This window comes from Battus philenor, unplaced genomic scaffold (assembly GCF_028537555.1).
Source record: "Battus philenor isolate CCGP_79_NKW_IND1 unplaced genomic scaffold, ilBatPhil1.0.hap1 SCAF_35, whole genome shotgun sequence".
NCBI lineage: Eukaryota > Metazoa > Arthropoda > Insecta > Lepidoptera > Papilionidae > Battus > Battus philenor.
The window spans coordinates 498921-515861 of record NW_027181699.1 but is presented as its reverse complement, the minus strand read 5'-3'; the positions used below and the strand labels follow the sequence as shown (position 1 = coordinate 515861).

Sequence of the window (16941 nt, the reverse complement as noted above, 5' to 3'; positions counted from 1 at the left end):
ATGAGATGGGGCATGAGCGAATACAACACTTGCATAGGCGAAGACTGGTCTTATGCAAGTTTTGTAGAGAAGGAGCTTGTGTCTGAGGGACAACTTGCTTGAAGGGTTGAGGAGTGGGTAGAGTCTGAACAATATCATGCGGGCTTTATTAGCCACTTCGTTCGCATGAATCTGAAATTTTAATCTAGTGTCAAAGGTGACACCTAGGTATTTAACTGATTTTGACCAGGGGATAGGACGATCGTAGAGAGAGATTACTCCCGGGTTATGTCCCTGTCTAGGTTTGGTTCTGCGGGACAACTTGAAGACGATCGCCTGACTTTTGTCAGGGTTCACGTCAATACGCCACTTGCGAAACCAATCACCTAGTTGATTGGTTGCGCTTTGTACGTGGCGTGTTAGGGTGGTGGGGAATATGCCCGTGGTGAAGAGGGCTGTGTCGTCCGCTAATAGGGCTAGTTTAACATTGGGGTGGGTGGGGATGTCACTGGTATACAGCGAGAAGAGTAAGGGGGATAGGCAGGAGCCCTGAGGGACGCCAGCCTTGAGAGGGCGGAGAGAGAAAAGACTGCCGTCTAAACGATATCTAAAGGAACGATTCGACAAGAAGGCTTCAATGATCTTAACGAGCCGATTTGGCACACCTATTTTCCACAGCTTATACAATAAGCCGTTGTGCCAGACCTTGTCAAATACCTTGGCGATATCGAAGAACACAGCGCTTGTGACTCGGGAGCGGGGCCTTGCGAAACCATCTAATATGTGTTCCGTAAGTCTGTGTGCTTGATGCACACAAGAGTGATGGGCTCGGAACCCGAACTGTTCATCGGGGATGAGACGGAGGTCGTGGGCTACTTGCTGGAGACGCTTGAGTAATAAGCGCTCGAATAGCTTACCTAGGATGCTGAGTAAGCTGATGGGTCGGTAGGATGACGGGAGATTTGGTGGTTTTTTGATCCCTATCACAACAGCTTCTTTACAGGTGTCTGGGAAGGTGCAGCTTGAGATTAGGGAGTTGAAGATGGAGACCAGGAGAAGGATTAGGTGGGGAGGGAGCATTTTTAGCATCTTATTAGATATACCATCGGGCCCTGACGCTGATTTATTTTTCAGCCCATTGATTAAATCAGTGACCTCATCAGAGGTTACGGGAGTGATATCGGGACCGGTGTGGGGTTGTATCAACCGTTTTTTAACGGTGATATTAACCTCACGTCGATGACGGGGGTTCACAGGAGTGGATGATAGTGTGCATTGGTTCTCCATGCTGTCTGCCAAACATTCAACCTTATCGATGTCGTCGAACGCAAGGGAGTTGTCGGAGTCGCGAACTAGAGGAGGGGTGGGGACTGTTTTGTCTGCTTTGATATTTCGAGTCAGCTTCCAGAAGGCGACTTGGGAAGGCTCGAGGTCTCCGAGCAGCGCGTCCCACTTTTTATTTCTATGATCCGCCAGCTGTTTTTTGACCAGCCTTTGTAATTTGCGGAGACGAAGTTTATTTTCATCAGTCCTATATTTATCATAGAGCCTCAGTGCCCTATTTTTAGCTCTAATAAGCCGACGAATATTGTCCGGAAGAGCGTTGACAAAATCGTTTTTGACAACTATCGTCCGGGAGCAATCTTCGGCGGCCGATTGCATATGATCTGTGAGGGAGTGAATCGCCTGAAGTGCTTCAACTGGCGAATTGAATGAATCAGGTATGCTAACGAGATGCTGGGAGTTCATATCCTTGAGTTTTGTCTCAAGTTTATGCCAGTTAACGCTAGTCTTGGTCACAGGGACTTCGCTAGTGAACTGGCCCAGTTTTAATAGGACCGGTCTATGGTCAGAATCTAGTTCGTGAAGCACATCGAAAGATCTGACTAAGAGTGCGACGTTTTTGAACAGGGCTAGGTCTATGGTAAATGGCCTGTGAGTGGGCCGGTATATGGGGAATCGCGTAGGTGTGGAAGGAGCCATTATGGCAAAGTTTAATTCTTTAGAGAGTTTAAGGAGCTTACGTCCATTAACATCAGTACGACCACGGTCCCAGCTGTCATGTTTGCAGTTAAAGTCGCCTGCTATCAGTACAGCTGGACCCATTGAAGTAAGTAATTGTAGGTCTGCGGTAACGAGCGGTTTCTTAGCGGAAAGGTAAGCAGAAACTAGTATAAGTGGAGGGTGACCTGAAAGTGTTATTCTACAGGATGAGGCCTCTATGCTAGTAAGGGGAGGAGTGATAAGGGGAGTGCTTAGTTTCTTGTAGTAGATTAAGGTCCCTCCTCCTCTATTGGGAACTCTATCATTTCTTACTAACTAGTAGTTAGCAATTTTAGGATCGGCCATGGAAGGCTTGAGGTGTGTTTCTTGCAATAATAAAACATCAATATTATGTTTTATTAGGAAGAAAGCAATTTCATCTTTTTTCCTAGCGAAGCCATCGATGTTAAAGTAGGCGACAGCAATGGAGGAAGGTTTGTTTCGACCTTTAAACTCAAGCATGGCGACGGCAAACAAGAGTCCAAAGGGTGCGGATCAGTGTCCGTGTGAGTGCGAGGAAAGACTTAGGGGAAGTCTTCCTCAATGGCCCTAATGAGGTGCTCGTACTCGGCTAAGACGAGTAACTTTGCACCTCCTTTGGCGGCTTTGAACTTCGCCGCGAATTCGAGTATTTCACGAGTATTTACTCGTGCGAGGAAAGCGCCGAGGAACGCAAGGTCGTTCTCGTCGTTGGCAGGCCTCGCTTGTTGCGGGGGATAGGCCTTGACGGGAACGGCGGTCGGGGCACGCGGTTGGGGGACTGAAGGTCCTACTTTAGGGGGAATGACTGCCTCTGCGCGGGGGGGGGGGGGGGGCACAAAGGTTTGGCCCATGCTGAGACTGGCGGGGAAGGGGGTTGGGGAGGGGGGGGTGGGCGGGGGCCGCGGGAGGGGTGCCGCAGGAGGGGGGGCCGGAGGGCTCCGCGGGTTATGTCCCCGCGGTGGGCCCGCCGGACGCCGCTTGGGAGCTCGGGCGCACCCACGGTAGTTGGCGGGGTGCCCGAAAGACTGGCACAGGACGCAAGCCGGTGGTTCGGTTGCATCGCTTTGCCGTGTGCAGTCCTGGGTGCCATGGTCACCTAGGCACTTGACGCACCTTGGCCGCGCATAACAGTTGCGGGCCGAGTGACCGTACAGTTGGCAGCGGTGGCACTGCCCGACTTAGCCCTTCTTATGAGGGGCTTCAAAGGTAAGTCCCGTGAAGGAGCATTCCTTTTTGATTTCAAAAAGTTTTTTGATTCCCGCTGAGAGCTCGACTGCGAGCATCACTAGCGGTATCGGCTTCTTGGTTCGCGCACTTGTCATGCGCTTTGCGCTTATGATCGGTATGCCTTGGTTGGTGAGGTCGTCCATGACGGTTTCAGTGGAAATTTCCACGGGGATGCCCCGGACAACTACACGGAGGAGACGTTCCTCCGGGAGGGCGAACGTGTGGAACGACAGTCCCACAGTTCTGAGGTGCTTTGTTAGCACACGGAAATCATCCACCGATGGCAGGTGGATTCTTATACCTTGAGAGGTATTTTGTGCCTTCGGGCACGAGATGTTGTGGCTATCTAGCCATGGCGAAAGTTTAGTCCAGGCACTTTTTTTTTTTTATGGCCCCCGCTATTGGGGGCCTCTCGTACCCCTATCTAGTTGTGGGACAGGGACTTTATCTTTAATTTATTTTTTCACATTATTTTTTATTTCCATTATCTTCTTTCATTCTTCTTATTATCTTTTATTCTTTTCTGTCTTTCATGTTATAATTCTTTTCTTTTATGCCCTTTTATTCTACTCTTCTTTCTTTCATCCTCTTATTTTGTTTTATAAATCTTATTTACTAGGTATATCACATTTATTTGCTTATATTTATTATTTATTTTGCTTCAGTCTTTTGTTTTCTTATGCCTAGGTTTGGTTTTTTTGTATTGCTTTTTTTACTATTATTTTGCAATACTCTATGAAATCTTTCCTAATTGTATTATCGCCTATCAGGGAGGCTATTGTCTCCTCCCTAATTTGAACCCCAGACCGGCACTCGAAGCCGAACCGGAGTCCCCCGAATGCGGGACACCGGGCCACAAGGTGGATCACGGTCTGGTCCACGCCCGGTTCACAGAAGCACGAGGGGTCCTCCTTGAGCTTAAACCTATGAAGGTACTCAGAGAACCCCCCGTGCCCCGTGAAGAGCTGGGCCGAGACCGCGTCCACCTCGATGCTGCGGAGCACGCGGTAGGCTGAGACGGCGTCCGGGAAAAACATCCTCGTTACCGAAGCCGTCGTTCCTTCCACATACCTCCTGTTCCATTCGTCGAGCGACTCCAGTCTCAGTTGCCGCTTGACGAATGAAACAGGGCATCTCTCGTACTCTGGTCGTCTTTTACTCTTCAGGGCCGCTTCCTTGGCCAGCTGGTCCGCCCTCTCGTTCCCCTCCATCCCCGCGTGCGCTTTCAACCAGAACAACCTTACATCCTTCCCTTTTTCTCTCGCTTTCATTACATTCTCCTTCACTCTTAACGCTAAGGGATGGAGGGTGTCCGATCTTGCGACAGTTTCGAGAGCGGACCGCGAGTCGCTCAGTACGGCGCAGACTTGCGCCGACTCGCTGGCCGCGTACCCTGTTGCCTCAGCTAGAGCCAGCAGCTCTGCCTGGTATACGGTGCAGAAGTTGCCCAACTTGAGTTTCTTTGTGTATGACTCTACGGCGCCCCGCTTGACGCAGAACGCCGCACCCACCTTATCCTCTATGCGGCTGCCGTCGGTATAAATTACCAGATCGGCAGCCGCGGTGGCAAGTCGGACTTCCTCCGCACTTTCCCCCAGACAGGAGAACTCCACACCAACTTGACCAGACGGGTGTGGTAGTCTCAGGTAGCTGACCGGTACCTCCAGGTCTCGGTCCTTTACCACCTGCCGGGAATGACCCTTTCTTATTTCAAATAAGCGGGCTGCTTCTTGGACCCGAAGGTCCAGGGGAAGCAACCCGGCAAGTATAAGGGCCGAGTGCAGGGACGCGGTTCTGTGGGTCCTCGCGATCTTCTGCGCGAAGCCCCGCTGGACCGCGTCCAACTGCCTGCGGACCAGCAGCTTCCTAGCCGCCGGCGCCCATGCACTCGCTGCATACAAAATCGTCGGCTCCAGCACCGCCAGATACATCGCTCTGATCACCTCCGAGTTCAGACCCCAAGATACCTTCGCAGCCCTGCACAGCTGACGATAGAGGCCCTGTGCCTTCTTGCTCACGTTCTTCACGTGACTGTTGAACGTGAGCCAATTGTGAGGCCTAGTATCCGGACTTCCCCAGTCCGGCCAAGCGGCTCGCCCCCCATGCTCAGTAATAAGTAGTCGAACTTCTGCTTGTTGGTTAGCACCATCACCTTGGTTTTGTGTGGTGCGAACCTCAGCTTGTTCCTAACCCCCCATTCATGAACATGGGCGAGAACGGCATTGGCCCGACTCGAGATGTCCTGGGCCTTCTGCCCCGAGAAGACCAGCACGACGTCATCTGCGAACGCCTGGCAGTGTGTCCCGGTCCTTGCCACCTCCTCCAGGAGAGGGTTGATGAGGAGGGTCCAGAAGGTTGGGCCGCCTACGGATCCCTGCACGCACCCCTTGGTGGTCTCTCTGGCCCACTCTGCCCCCGCGTACCGTACGGACACCTTGCGATCGCTAAAATAGCTGTCGGCAAGGCGCCGCAGATTCACGGGGCAGCGAGTTTCTGCCAGTCTGCACCGTATAGCAGGCCACCAGGCGTTATCGAAGGCTCCCTCTATGTCCAATGATACCAGCACTGCGATCTCCTTCTCCTTCAACCGAGTTCGCAGATGCTGGATCAGGACATACAGGGAGTCCTCGGTACACCTCTGCGGTATAAAGCCGTATTGGTGGCTGCTGACATACGGCGCAGTGTACCACCGGATCCTACGGACCATCATTTTCTCTAGGACCTTGCCGAGAATCGGCAGGAGTCCGATGGGCCTGTAGGATTTCGGGTGCGTGTAGTCCTCCTTGTCCGGCTTCCGCAACGCTACGACCACTGCCTCCTTCCATCTCGTGGGGAAGTGGGAAAGCGCGAGACACCGGTTGGAGAGCGCGAGGTACAGAGCGGGGTCCACGGCGACGGCCGCTCGGCAGATGTCCGCGGTGAGTCCGTCAGAGCCAGGTGCCTTCTTGGCATTGAAGGTCGATACGGACCATCGGAGCTCCTCCATCGTAAACGGGGGATCGCATGTTCCGTCATGGTCCCCCGAATTGATTTCGTCGGCCTTAGCTCTTACAGTTCTGTGGTCCGCATTGTCCTTCCCGGGGTCATCCTCCGGGAAGAAAACCTCCGCCAACAACCTGGCTGATCCCGCTGCGTCCAGCACTTTACCTGACTGAACGAGGGGGACGTCCTCTCGCCTCACCTCCGTGCGACGCATCACACGGTGGATCCCGTCCCACATGGTCTCTCGATCCTGCCTCTCGCAGAAACGCTTCCAGCTATGGGTCTGAGCGCGCCTCGCCTCGAGGCGGTATGCCTCCTTCGCGTCGCAGTACTCGCGCCAGACCAGCTCCTTACGAGCCGGCCTCGCGGCCCTGATCCTTCTCTTCTTCCTCAAGACATCCGCCTTGAGGAGAGAGAGCTGTTCGGACCACCAGGGCAATTCCGTCCTCTTCCGCTTGGAGGCCTTCGGCAGGACCAACTCGCAAGCGTCCCTCACGGTTTCCACGTACCGACCGACCATGCTGTCCAACGCCCCCTCCTCGGTGATTTGATTCACCTCGGCAGACGTCAGGCAGCGATCCGATAGCAGCCGGGCGACAGTTCGATGGAACTCGCCCCAGTCTGCCCTACGGGTAGTATACTGCCGTGTGGTCCGCTTGACGTCCGTGCCTCGGGACCTGTCAAGCTTCAGATTGAACACAATTGCCCTGTGATCCGACGAGGATATGTCGTCCACGAGGCTCCAGCCCACCGCTCGGTCGAGCAGGGTGGTCGAGCAAGCAGTAATGTCGACGCGACTGGAGTAGTGCTTACCGCCCCGATACGTATCAAACGTCGGCTCAGACCCCTGGTTCATCACGTGCACCCCCAGTTGGTCGAGGGCGGCTGCGATCTCCACTCCCCTTCGGTCCGTGGACCGGCTACCCCACCAGGTGTTATGCGCATTGACGTCGCCACCCAGCACCACGTTGGCAGTCCCCAAGCCCTCCACGGCCGAGCCGATCCGGTCCAGGTATGGTCCGACGGGCGTATTAGGCTCCAGGTAGACGGACACCACCCCTATCTCCCAAGCCCCAGTCCTCAGCCTGGCCACGGCAACGTTGCCAGACGTGAGTTGGGGACATTGAGTGATATCGATGGTGTCGTCGAATAGCACAATGGCCGCCTTGACAACCTCCCCGTTGCCTCGCGCGACACATTGTACCACCCTTGTCCCTGGGTAGTGCCTCATCTCGCCAATAGCGCCGATATACGGCTCCTGGACCAATGCGAACGCCCAGCCTCTCTTCGGCGCTTCGCATATCAGCTCGGCAGTAGCGAGCTTGGACCTTTGCAGGTTTAGCTGCGCCACGCGGTACTGGTGGTGCCCTGCGCGGAGAGTGCGGTGAGTCACCAGGGTGCCCTTAGCAATACGCTACGGACGCCCGTGCAATGGTGTCCCACTTTCTCCGCACAGGACAGTCCGGCAGTTCCGGCAGGCGGGAGGTTTCCCGGCTTGCCGATCCGGACACTCGGCGCGTAGGTGCCGGCCACCACAATGGCTGCAGCGGTCTTCGCTCTCCGCGCAATGCCGTTTGGTGTGGCCGTAACCCAGGCACCGAGTGCACTGGACTAGCGGGGAGTGGTCCTGCACCCGCACTCGCTGGAGGTCCACGTGCATATAGCCCGCAGCTGTCAGTCGTCCCCAGAGCGCAGGCGACACGCGCATGACCACGTGGATCGTCTACACATTTCGCGCCCTCCTCCTAAACCTCACCTCTGCCCTCTGATCCTCCTCAGAGACGTCGACCAACAGATGTTTGTTCTGGGTCTTAATGGCCTTTATTATCTTCTCGTTTGTATTGTAGGCCATTACGTCTCTGAGCAGCACCAGTGGGTCCTTATTCTTCACCTCCGCGAGGTTCAGGTCCTTCCCTGCCTTCCTCAGCCCCTCACGCACCCTCTCCAGCTCGGCCTCTGAGCCGCAGCCCAGGATGACCCGACCGTCCCGCACCCTGCGGATCCGGTCGACCCTTATGTCGGTCTGGGTGGCGTTTAGGGCTTTCCGAATTTTGCCCAGGACCTGCTCGCCCGTGTCGGTCCCCGACGAGACCGCCACCGAGTGCTTAGGTTCGCACCCCGGTGGCGGCCTTTTTGCCGGGGTGGCGGCCTTTTTGCCGGGCCGGCCGCCACGCTCGCGTACGTGCCGGGAGGCTTCTCCTTTCGTGTAGTTTTTTCAGCCACGAGAGACTCCCTCAAGCCCTCCAATTCCTTGGTATTGGCTTCAAGGAGTCTCGCGTGGCTGTCTAGTTTTTTGAGGAGCTCGCAGTGACTCACCGGCGGGGGGTTTGCGGGTGGATTCTTCGCTTCTACTTCCACCCGCTTCGCCACACTCGCCGGTTCCTCTACTGGACCCTTTGTTGGGTCCCGGGTTCGCTCCCTATTTGCGAGCTCCGCCTCCTTAAAGAGCTCGTAGAGCCGGTTTATAGCGTGTAGTACCTGCTCCTTAATTTCCGTCTTCAGGTTGCGCGAGCTGCCCAGATGCAACTTTGCCTTTGTTAGGCACGCTCGCGCCTCCTTCACTCGGTCCGCGGACGCCGGTTTGTCCCCTTTCGGGGATTGTCCGGCCACCGCGGGAGCAGGTATCGGCTCCACGGCCTTCGGCATCGCACGCGTCCTTGTTTTGACGGCCGGTACGATACTACGGGGAGAGGTCCTTGGCTTCTTTACCTGCCCTTCCCACTCCCCCACACTCCTCCGGACGCTTTTAATGGGCGAGGTGCTCACCCTGCACGCCTGGCTGGCGCCTGCCTGGCTCACCTCGCCCGCGTCGGTGGTTTTTGTGGGGGTCCGGTACATAGTAGGGGTACTCGTCTGGAATTTAAAATTTGATTTCGTTATACGATGTTATAATATAAAAGTGTATACAAGTATTATATACTTGGTCAATATATTTGTCTATTGTAATTATTCTCAAGTATTGTATACTTGGTCTATTTCTAAATATTTTAAAATGTAAAATAGAATATGTCAATTTTTAAATAAAATATAAATTAGTCAACTTAATTCTAGTGCAATATGGCTCTTAACCTAAGGCAATAGGGCCACTATTCTATTGCTGTTTGCCGTTGCTGTTTATAACAAAGATCCAAAGCTCGCTGTAATATTAATTACCACGCGCGGCGCGTCGCTCGACTACTCGTAATATTTATTATCACACGCGGCGCGTCGCTCGCGCGGTGCCGACGGCAACGTCGCCCGGTTCGCTAACCTCGCCCGCGGCCGCAGGGCACGCGGAAGTTTGGCAACAGCGCACGGCAACGCGTGCGCGTGCGAGGGAGACGGTTGCGCCGCCCGGTGCTTCCGTCCCTCTCCGCGGCGTTCAGGTGCACGCCAGATGTTTTGCTACGGCCGCGGCGACGCGAATTTGGCTCGGTTTTATCTTTCTTTCGTGTCTACCGTCCGCTTATTTTTATTGAGATGCTTTGTTATAAACAGCAACTATTGTCTTATAAAACTAATCTTAAAGCTATGGGATAGGTCAAAAGGACCTCAATCCCGGTGACAGCCGCCGAGTATTTTTATTCCTAATAATAATGCCAAACTTATTTTACTTTATTGCAGGAATTTAACCTTTTGTGGTGGGCAAGGTTCTTTTTGACTTTTTTAAGTTGTCCGCCCTTTTAGGGGGCCCTGCAAATGGCACCCTGCAGTGTGCGCAGGGTCCTCGACAACTTTTAATGTCTACCCACCACTTTTTTTTATTTTAAAACTGTCTGTGATTTCGTGTAATACTCGGCGGCTACCTTACTTATACTAAGTCCAGGGCTCTCCCGGCTCCCGGCTGCAACCGCCGCGGTCCTCGGACCCTTTGTAGGCCCCGGATGTTCGCTATTATTCGCGAAGTAAGGTTCCAACTGGTTTTCTTAATATTTTCCAGTTGGAATTCCCTTACTTCGGCTGCAGCTCCTCCGTTTGTGGTCGCAAAATTCTGTGAAGGGTGCCAGACGAGAGGCCTTGGTACGGCGCACCTCGCCACAGTTCCCGTTGCACGATTTCCCACTGAAAATCGTGCAGCGTTTTAGTTTTTTGTTTTCTCACTGGCTCACTATGTTTATTGTTTTTGGCTTTAAAAAATCCAATTTTAGCCCGATTTCCACTTTGTTGGTGTCAATGCGTTGGGGCTGCGAGCGCGCTTTTTTGACACTATTTTTATAAATTTTTGAGCACTTTTTACGACACTTTTATATTTTACGAACTGTTTTGAACGGTCTAGGGCACGTGGGAGCGTGTTAACTGCTCGGGGGCGCACGGCGGACCTGTCCAGGCACCTTTGTCCTGTAGGACGATAGGCGGAGGGGGCTTAACAGAGTTTTCGTTGTCGGTGGCGCTGGGGTTGCTGGTTGATGCGCGGGGCGATGAGCGCCCCGAGATCTTTTTCTTTGCAGGTGGCGACGGCGATGGGGGGGAGTCATCCCCCGATGATGCCGAGTCGTTCTCTTTCTTGGAGAGGCGTTGCGACCTCTTCCTTTTACCTTTCACTAAGGTAAAGCCTTCTGTGGAGTTGTCACACTCCATGTCGGCTTCGGAGTCCGAACCCGTGCGAGAGCCGTCACTAGGGACGAGGGTGGGGCAACATGTTGGTCCGGGGAGGCCGGTGATTCGGTATCGAACTTGTTGGCAGCGATATGCGCTGCCCACAATTCCGGATGTTTCTTCGCAAAGTCTGCAAGTTGTTGCAGCGACATGATTCTAGTAGAGTAAGTATGCTTGAGTAAATAAAGGTGAACTTACGCAGCGGCTAACTTTGTCTCCCTGCCCGGCGGCAGGGAGTTGGGCGGGCTTTGTATAGTAAGCAGATGAGTTGTGTGTCGTCGCCGGTACAAAAGTGTCCGTAATAAAAACGGCACTAAAAGTGCCGGACGGCGGCGCGCGGCCGGGGGTTGTACCCCCTTGCCGGGTGTTAATATGTATAGTACACTTACACTGTCACTTTAGAATAGAAACAATAATTCCTATCTAGATAAGAATTAATAGCGCGGCCTAACTATGTTAAGACGTTCAATATCGGATCTAAATACTAGTGACTAAAACACTAATAAATCGTGGGGGCCGAGCACGTCAGCCGCACCGAGCGCAACGCGGGGACCCGCAGCTAAGCGGGCGCGCGGCGATACGCGGGGGCGCGCGGCGGCGGCGCGCGGCGGCGGCGCGCGGTAGCGAGGACGCGGCGCGCGACGCGGTGGGCGGGGCGCGACACGACGGGCGACGCGCGAACTAACTCGACGAACGGCACTAACGCGGTCGACAAGTTGTGCAACTTGTCGAGCGGAGCGCGGACGGTGAGTTGCACGGTACGGTCTCGAGCGGGCAGCACTGGTCGCGTGGGGCGCGGACGGAGCGTGCGATCGCTACGAGAGATCGAGGCGAACTGGCCGTGGCGTGCGTTGGTTCACGGCGGGCTTGCGTGGGCGTTGATATGCGGCCGGACCGAGTGAGCGAGTGAGACGCGCGCGCCGAGCGACCGGGGATCCGGGTCGCTGGCTTACGTCACATTGTTGAGGCGCTAGGGTGCGCATGTTGCCGTTGCGGACAGGACAGTCCGACATAGTGGGACTGTCCGCCATACTAGTAATTAGCATTTTTTCAATACATGAGCGGTCTTTCATACTCCGAACCTGTATTTGGTTTATTATTTTTGACCATCTTTTTCCTCCTTGTGCTTCTTTTAATAGCATGTGACTACATTTTTTTCCACTAGGTTCTGTATATGATCTCAGACATTTTGAGTTGGATTTTTGAACTTATTTTTTGTGTAATATTTGTCTTGTTAAATTTTGGTGCTAATGTTTCTGCATTTGGAAGACGTTCAAGCAATACGACAGACTGCACGTGCGTATGAAAACCTGAAACGTTAATTTAGGATTTTTAAATTCATTCATTTCATTAAGAAAATTTACAGTCTTCAAGTTCAAATTCTAAAAGTTTTAAATCTTCAAGAAATAATAGTATATTAAGTTCTATTATAAAGCTATATCATCACGGAACAACATGCTATTTTGATTTCATACTCTGTTTAACGAAAACTTATGAAACTAGGCAAAAGCAAACAAACATGACACATTTTAACATTCATTTGATTTGAAACTGTTTAAGAAGCCGATTGTTTTACTTAACTTCATGCAATCCTCTACTTTAACTGTAGATTATCTTATAATATGTCAATGAAACCTTCAAAATTGAATAAAGTAGTAAAATTTTAAACATCTTGGTATTATTTAGATGAGAGATAATTTCAATGACTGCTTTGTAATGTGTATTCCAATAATGTATAAGAATGACTCTTATCCTCATCTCAACAAAATAAAATCTAATTAAATAAAATCAAAATAAAAAAAATTAGGCTTACTTTTAAATGAAACCAGATCAAAAAGACTCTTTGCTGTAGAACTACTTTTAAATGTTTTTCCATATTCCTTATTGATTTCACCATCTCTTTGGGCGGAAGACTGAAATTTGTTTGTACTTGAATTATTAGGATTGTATGCACCCTGTGCAATCTTCCGTTGTGCTTGAACTTTTCTGTTACCGACTCTCCTGCAAAACAAATATTCCTTGCAATAATATATAATAACACTGCAGCAGTGCACTATTTATAACTATAAGGTACATTAATGTGCTTAGTCCAGCCATGAATATAATACTACTATTATAATAAAAAATAAACAAAATATTTCTTTTGAATTGGGAATATGTCATTTTCGTATTATTGTCCTTTTTTTTTCATTTTGGGTCAATATATTGTAAAATATTTTGTAACAATAAAATGGAATACAGTGATAAAGAAAACTGAATCATTGTGTGTATTACATAAAGTGGCAATGGCGCTAAAGACAATTTTTAAAACCATCCTTACACTTGGTATTAGTCAAAGTTTTGTGTACCAGGCTATTAATGTGCACAATGGACCCTTCATTGTTTGTGGGAGAAATGATCTAGATGTCAATGTGTTCACAAGAAAAAGGTGATCAATGATTAAAGTAGTGACAGTATAAGGTCCTCATATTCTTTAACACGTTGACTGCCGCGTCAAGTCAAGTTTCGGATCGGGCCGCGTCACCCGTATTGGGGTGACACTTATTTGACTACTTGCGCAGATCATTCGTATGTGCTTGGAAAGATATTTCGCAGAATAAGTAACTAATCTATTGAATATTATTTAATATAAACTATATTTATTATTATGAATTTTGAAAATGGTTTATTAAGAAAATTATGGAGCTTTGAAACATTCTATACAAAGCTGGGGTTGGTTGGGACAACTTGGACAATAAGTTGTTGTTTTCTTTCCGTTATCTCGTGTTCTTGATCTGCCCATTTGAGGACTTTTATCTGCATAACACTGTTTACATGCGCGGCTAATGCTTCCTCCGGAATCATTTTTTCTTATTTCCTATACAATACCGAAATAAGAAACAAGTGCGAAGTAGCGAAAATAAATGACCGAGCATCATACCATGCAAACAAACGGGGTGGGGAGCTGTTCTCAGCACAATAAACGATTCGCATTTTTTAAATATCGGAATACGCTCCGAGTCTAGGAATAAACTTTGTGATTACTTTGAGCTCTCTGGTGAAGTTTTTATTTGTATATATGTAGTAAAAATGAACTTTACAGGTAAAATCATCTGTAAATAAACGACGGTTTAACATACATGTATAAGGGAGTTAACTGAAAGCTTGACAAGAACTCAAAACTATATTAATTTGTATATATGATGTGAAAATAAAATTCGTAGGCAAAATAAACTGACAATAAACGTCAGTTTAACAAATATATATATAAGAAGTTATTTCAAAATCTTGACTACGACTCAAAACTATATTTATTTGTATATACGGAGAGAAAATTAAATTTGTAAGCAAATTAAACGTCATTTTAACAAATATATATAAGAAGTTATTTTAAAATCTTACGAACCACTCAGAACTACATTTGTTGAACATATGTAGAGTAAATTTAATTTGTAAGCAAAATAAACTGAAAATGAACGTCAGTTTAACAAATATACATAACAAAGTTATTTTAAAATCTTGAGAACCACTCAGAACTACATTTGTTGAACATATGTAGAGAAAATTAAATTTGTAAGCAAAATAAACTGACAATGAACGTTGTTATAATATTGCTATATAAAAAGCCGCCATATGTGAAAGTTCCCGCGGACGTCGTCACAACGCTCAACCTTTTGTTCGTCTCGCCCACTCGTCTCGCTCACTCGCACGGCGTGCACGATACGCGCTCTTGCTTGCTCTTGGCAGGTAGCCAAGACGCGCAGCACGTGCGCCCGCGGCCGTTGGAGTTCTGTAGAGTCGGATTTGAGCCATGGTTCGATGCGCAACCGCGCGTAGGCGAATTATTCATTTTCCGCGCACAAATTGTTTTAATAATTAATTATTATTAATAAACGTTTTTTCCACATCACACTGGCACCCAACGTGGGGCCTACGCGCTAATTATCGACGAAATCGCATACTCGGCCGTTCGCCATCTTAGCGTCGTAGAAGAATCCCATCGAAAATTTAACAATTGTGCGTTATCGGAGTGAATTTCGTCAGTGGTTTGCATCTGTTGTTTGCGATGCCGCGTCGCAACGTTCCAGGCGTCCGTAACAACGTCGAGGATGAGGACTCGGACAGGTTCATGACCGAGGGGCAGCTATCGTCGTTCATGGCGGCGTTCGCTAAAGCTCAAGCGGAGTCAAACCGCCAGCTAATCGAGAGTCTTTTGCTGCGATCGCCGGCCTTCACCACAGGAGCGCCCTCGCCATCACCATCACCATCGTCGTCTTCGGCTCATCCGTCTCCGTCGGGAAACTTTGCACGGATCGTTTCAATGGCGCCTCACGCGACTCTGACATTCTGGAAGCATTTATCGACGCGATTGTGACATACAAAGAATGTATAAACATCGTGGACGATCATGCACTTCGAGATTTACCGATGCTACTCGAAGGAGAGGCAGCCGTATGGTTCCGAGGCGTAAAAGCATCGATAGCGTCGTGGGAAGACGCGCTATGTACGGAGCACCCCGCCCCCCGCATAAAATATTCCGAGACATCTTCGCTTCTGAGCAAGGAGACCGGGAGCAATCGGAAGTATTCATCGGTCGTTTACGCGCCTCGACCGCCAAACTCCCGTATGCATTGGACGAGAGAATACATTTAGATATGATTTATGGTCTCTTAAATAAGCGTATTCGGAAGCGATTAACACGAGAAAGTGTACAAAGCGTTGACGAGTTGGTCTCAAAGGCGCGCTACATAGAAGATTCGCTGATGGAGGGCTCATCGGTCGCGCAGTCCCGCGCGCCGTCAGATCAGCGAGCAGGGAGTGCGCGCACGCGCGCGCGTGCGCGTGCGACGTGCAACGCACGCGCCGCCGCCGTCGCTGTACCTGCTGTGCTGTAGGCGGGCGCGGCGAGCGGGGGCGTGCGGTGGCCACAGTAAAGGCGAGAGCTCTTGTAGCGGTTTGACGTACATCAGGTGTTGTAAACTATTATGGACGAGGATTTGCTATTTTTACTAGACAGTCCGATTCTGAGATGGGAGGTGTTGAACACTTGAGATGGTGTGCACGAAATAAATAAAAAAAGAGCAATAACTTGTTGTAAAATTGTTCTTTTATTTCACTCCATAACTTTCTTGTTATTGTACGATTATTGTGGTGCGGATGTTTGCTTTGCCAAATCGGTGGTTTAGATTGTATTGCACATATAAAAGATTCAGTATCTATGGCCATTTTACGACAAACAAAACAAACAGACGCGCATACGCCGAGCGACAAGACTGAACTGGTTTGTTACCCCCGCCACCCGCGCTTTGGGTCGCTCGCTGACTAGGCCCGTAGTGGGGCCAAATCGCGCGGACAGAAGGGTTTGAAACTTAGGCGCGCTGTCTCGCCCAGTCCCGTCGCACTAGGCTTCCGCCTTAGTCACTACAATATGGACGCAGAGGCGCGTTTCATATGTATGATACTTCGCGCCCGTCGTCGCAACCGCGCTAGGCTCGCACTATGGACGCACACATAGAGATTTTTGGCTATCGCGGTCTATTAGACACGGCGGCTAAACGTAGCGTTGTCGGATCCATGCTGTACTCCTTGTTGCTTAAGTTAGGGCAGCCGATGCGTAGCAGCGTCATGACTGTGAAACTTGCTGACGGTGTAGTGCGTGACGTGACAGTCAGACTGGTGGACGTTGTGGTGATGCTCGCGGGCGCATCAATACCTATCACTTTTATTATTTTTCCAGATGCAGTTAACAATGAAACATTGCTAGGCATTGATTTTATACGTAAAGCTGGTTTGGTTATTGATATTTTTAATGAAACGTGGTTCACAGCTGATCAACCGCAGGTCATTCACCCCTTGCGTTGTGAGAAATCACGTAACTTCATCGGGTGCGCCTCTGCCGACATGTTGCGTTCGGACGAGGGTATGATGCTGTCACCACCTGAAAGAGCAAGCCTAACACCGCATTGACACCGGCACCCACCTGCCGATCGCCGTCCTGCCGTACCGCCTGACGCCTGCGAAAAAAGAAGTTATGGAGGCTGAAATTAATAAGATGCTGACGGAGGGTGTCATCAAAGAGTGTGAGTCTCCGTGGGCAGCACCAGCGCTGTTGGTACCTAAAAAGGATGGGTCCTACAGATTTTGTGTGGATTATCGCAAATTGAATTCCATCAC

General features: G+C 50.3%; 1 protein-coding gene across 1 annotated transcript; it reads left to right on the top strand.

Annotated features, from left to right (window-relative positions):
* The first annotated feature begins 15221 nt into the window (after positions 1-15221).
* LOC137927616 (activity-regulated cytoskeleton associated protein 1-like) lies at positions 15222-15662 on the top strand. Its single transcript, XM_068771370.1, has one exon. The coding sequence runs from the start codon at positions 15222-15224 to the stop codon at positions 15660-15662; it is 441 nt and encodes a 146-aa protein (XP_068627471.1).
* The last annotated feature ends 1279 nt before the right edge of the window (positions 15663-16941 follow it).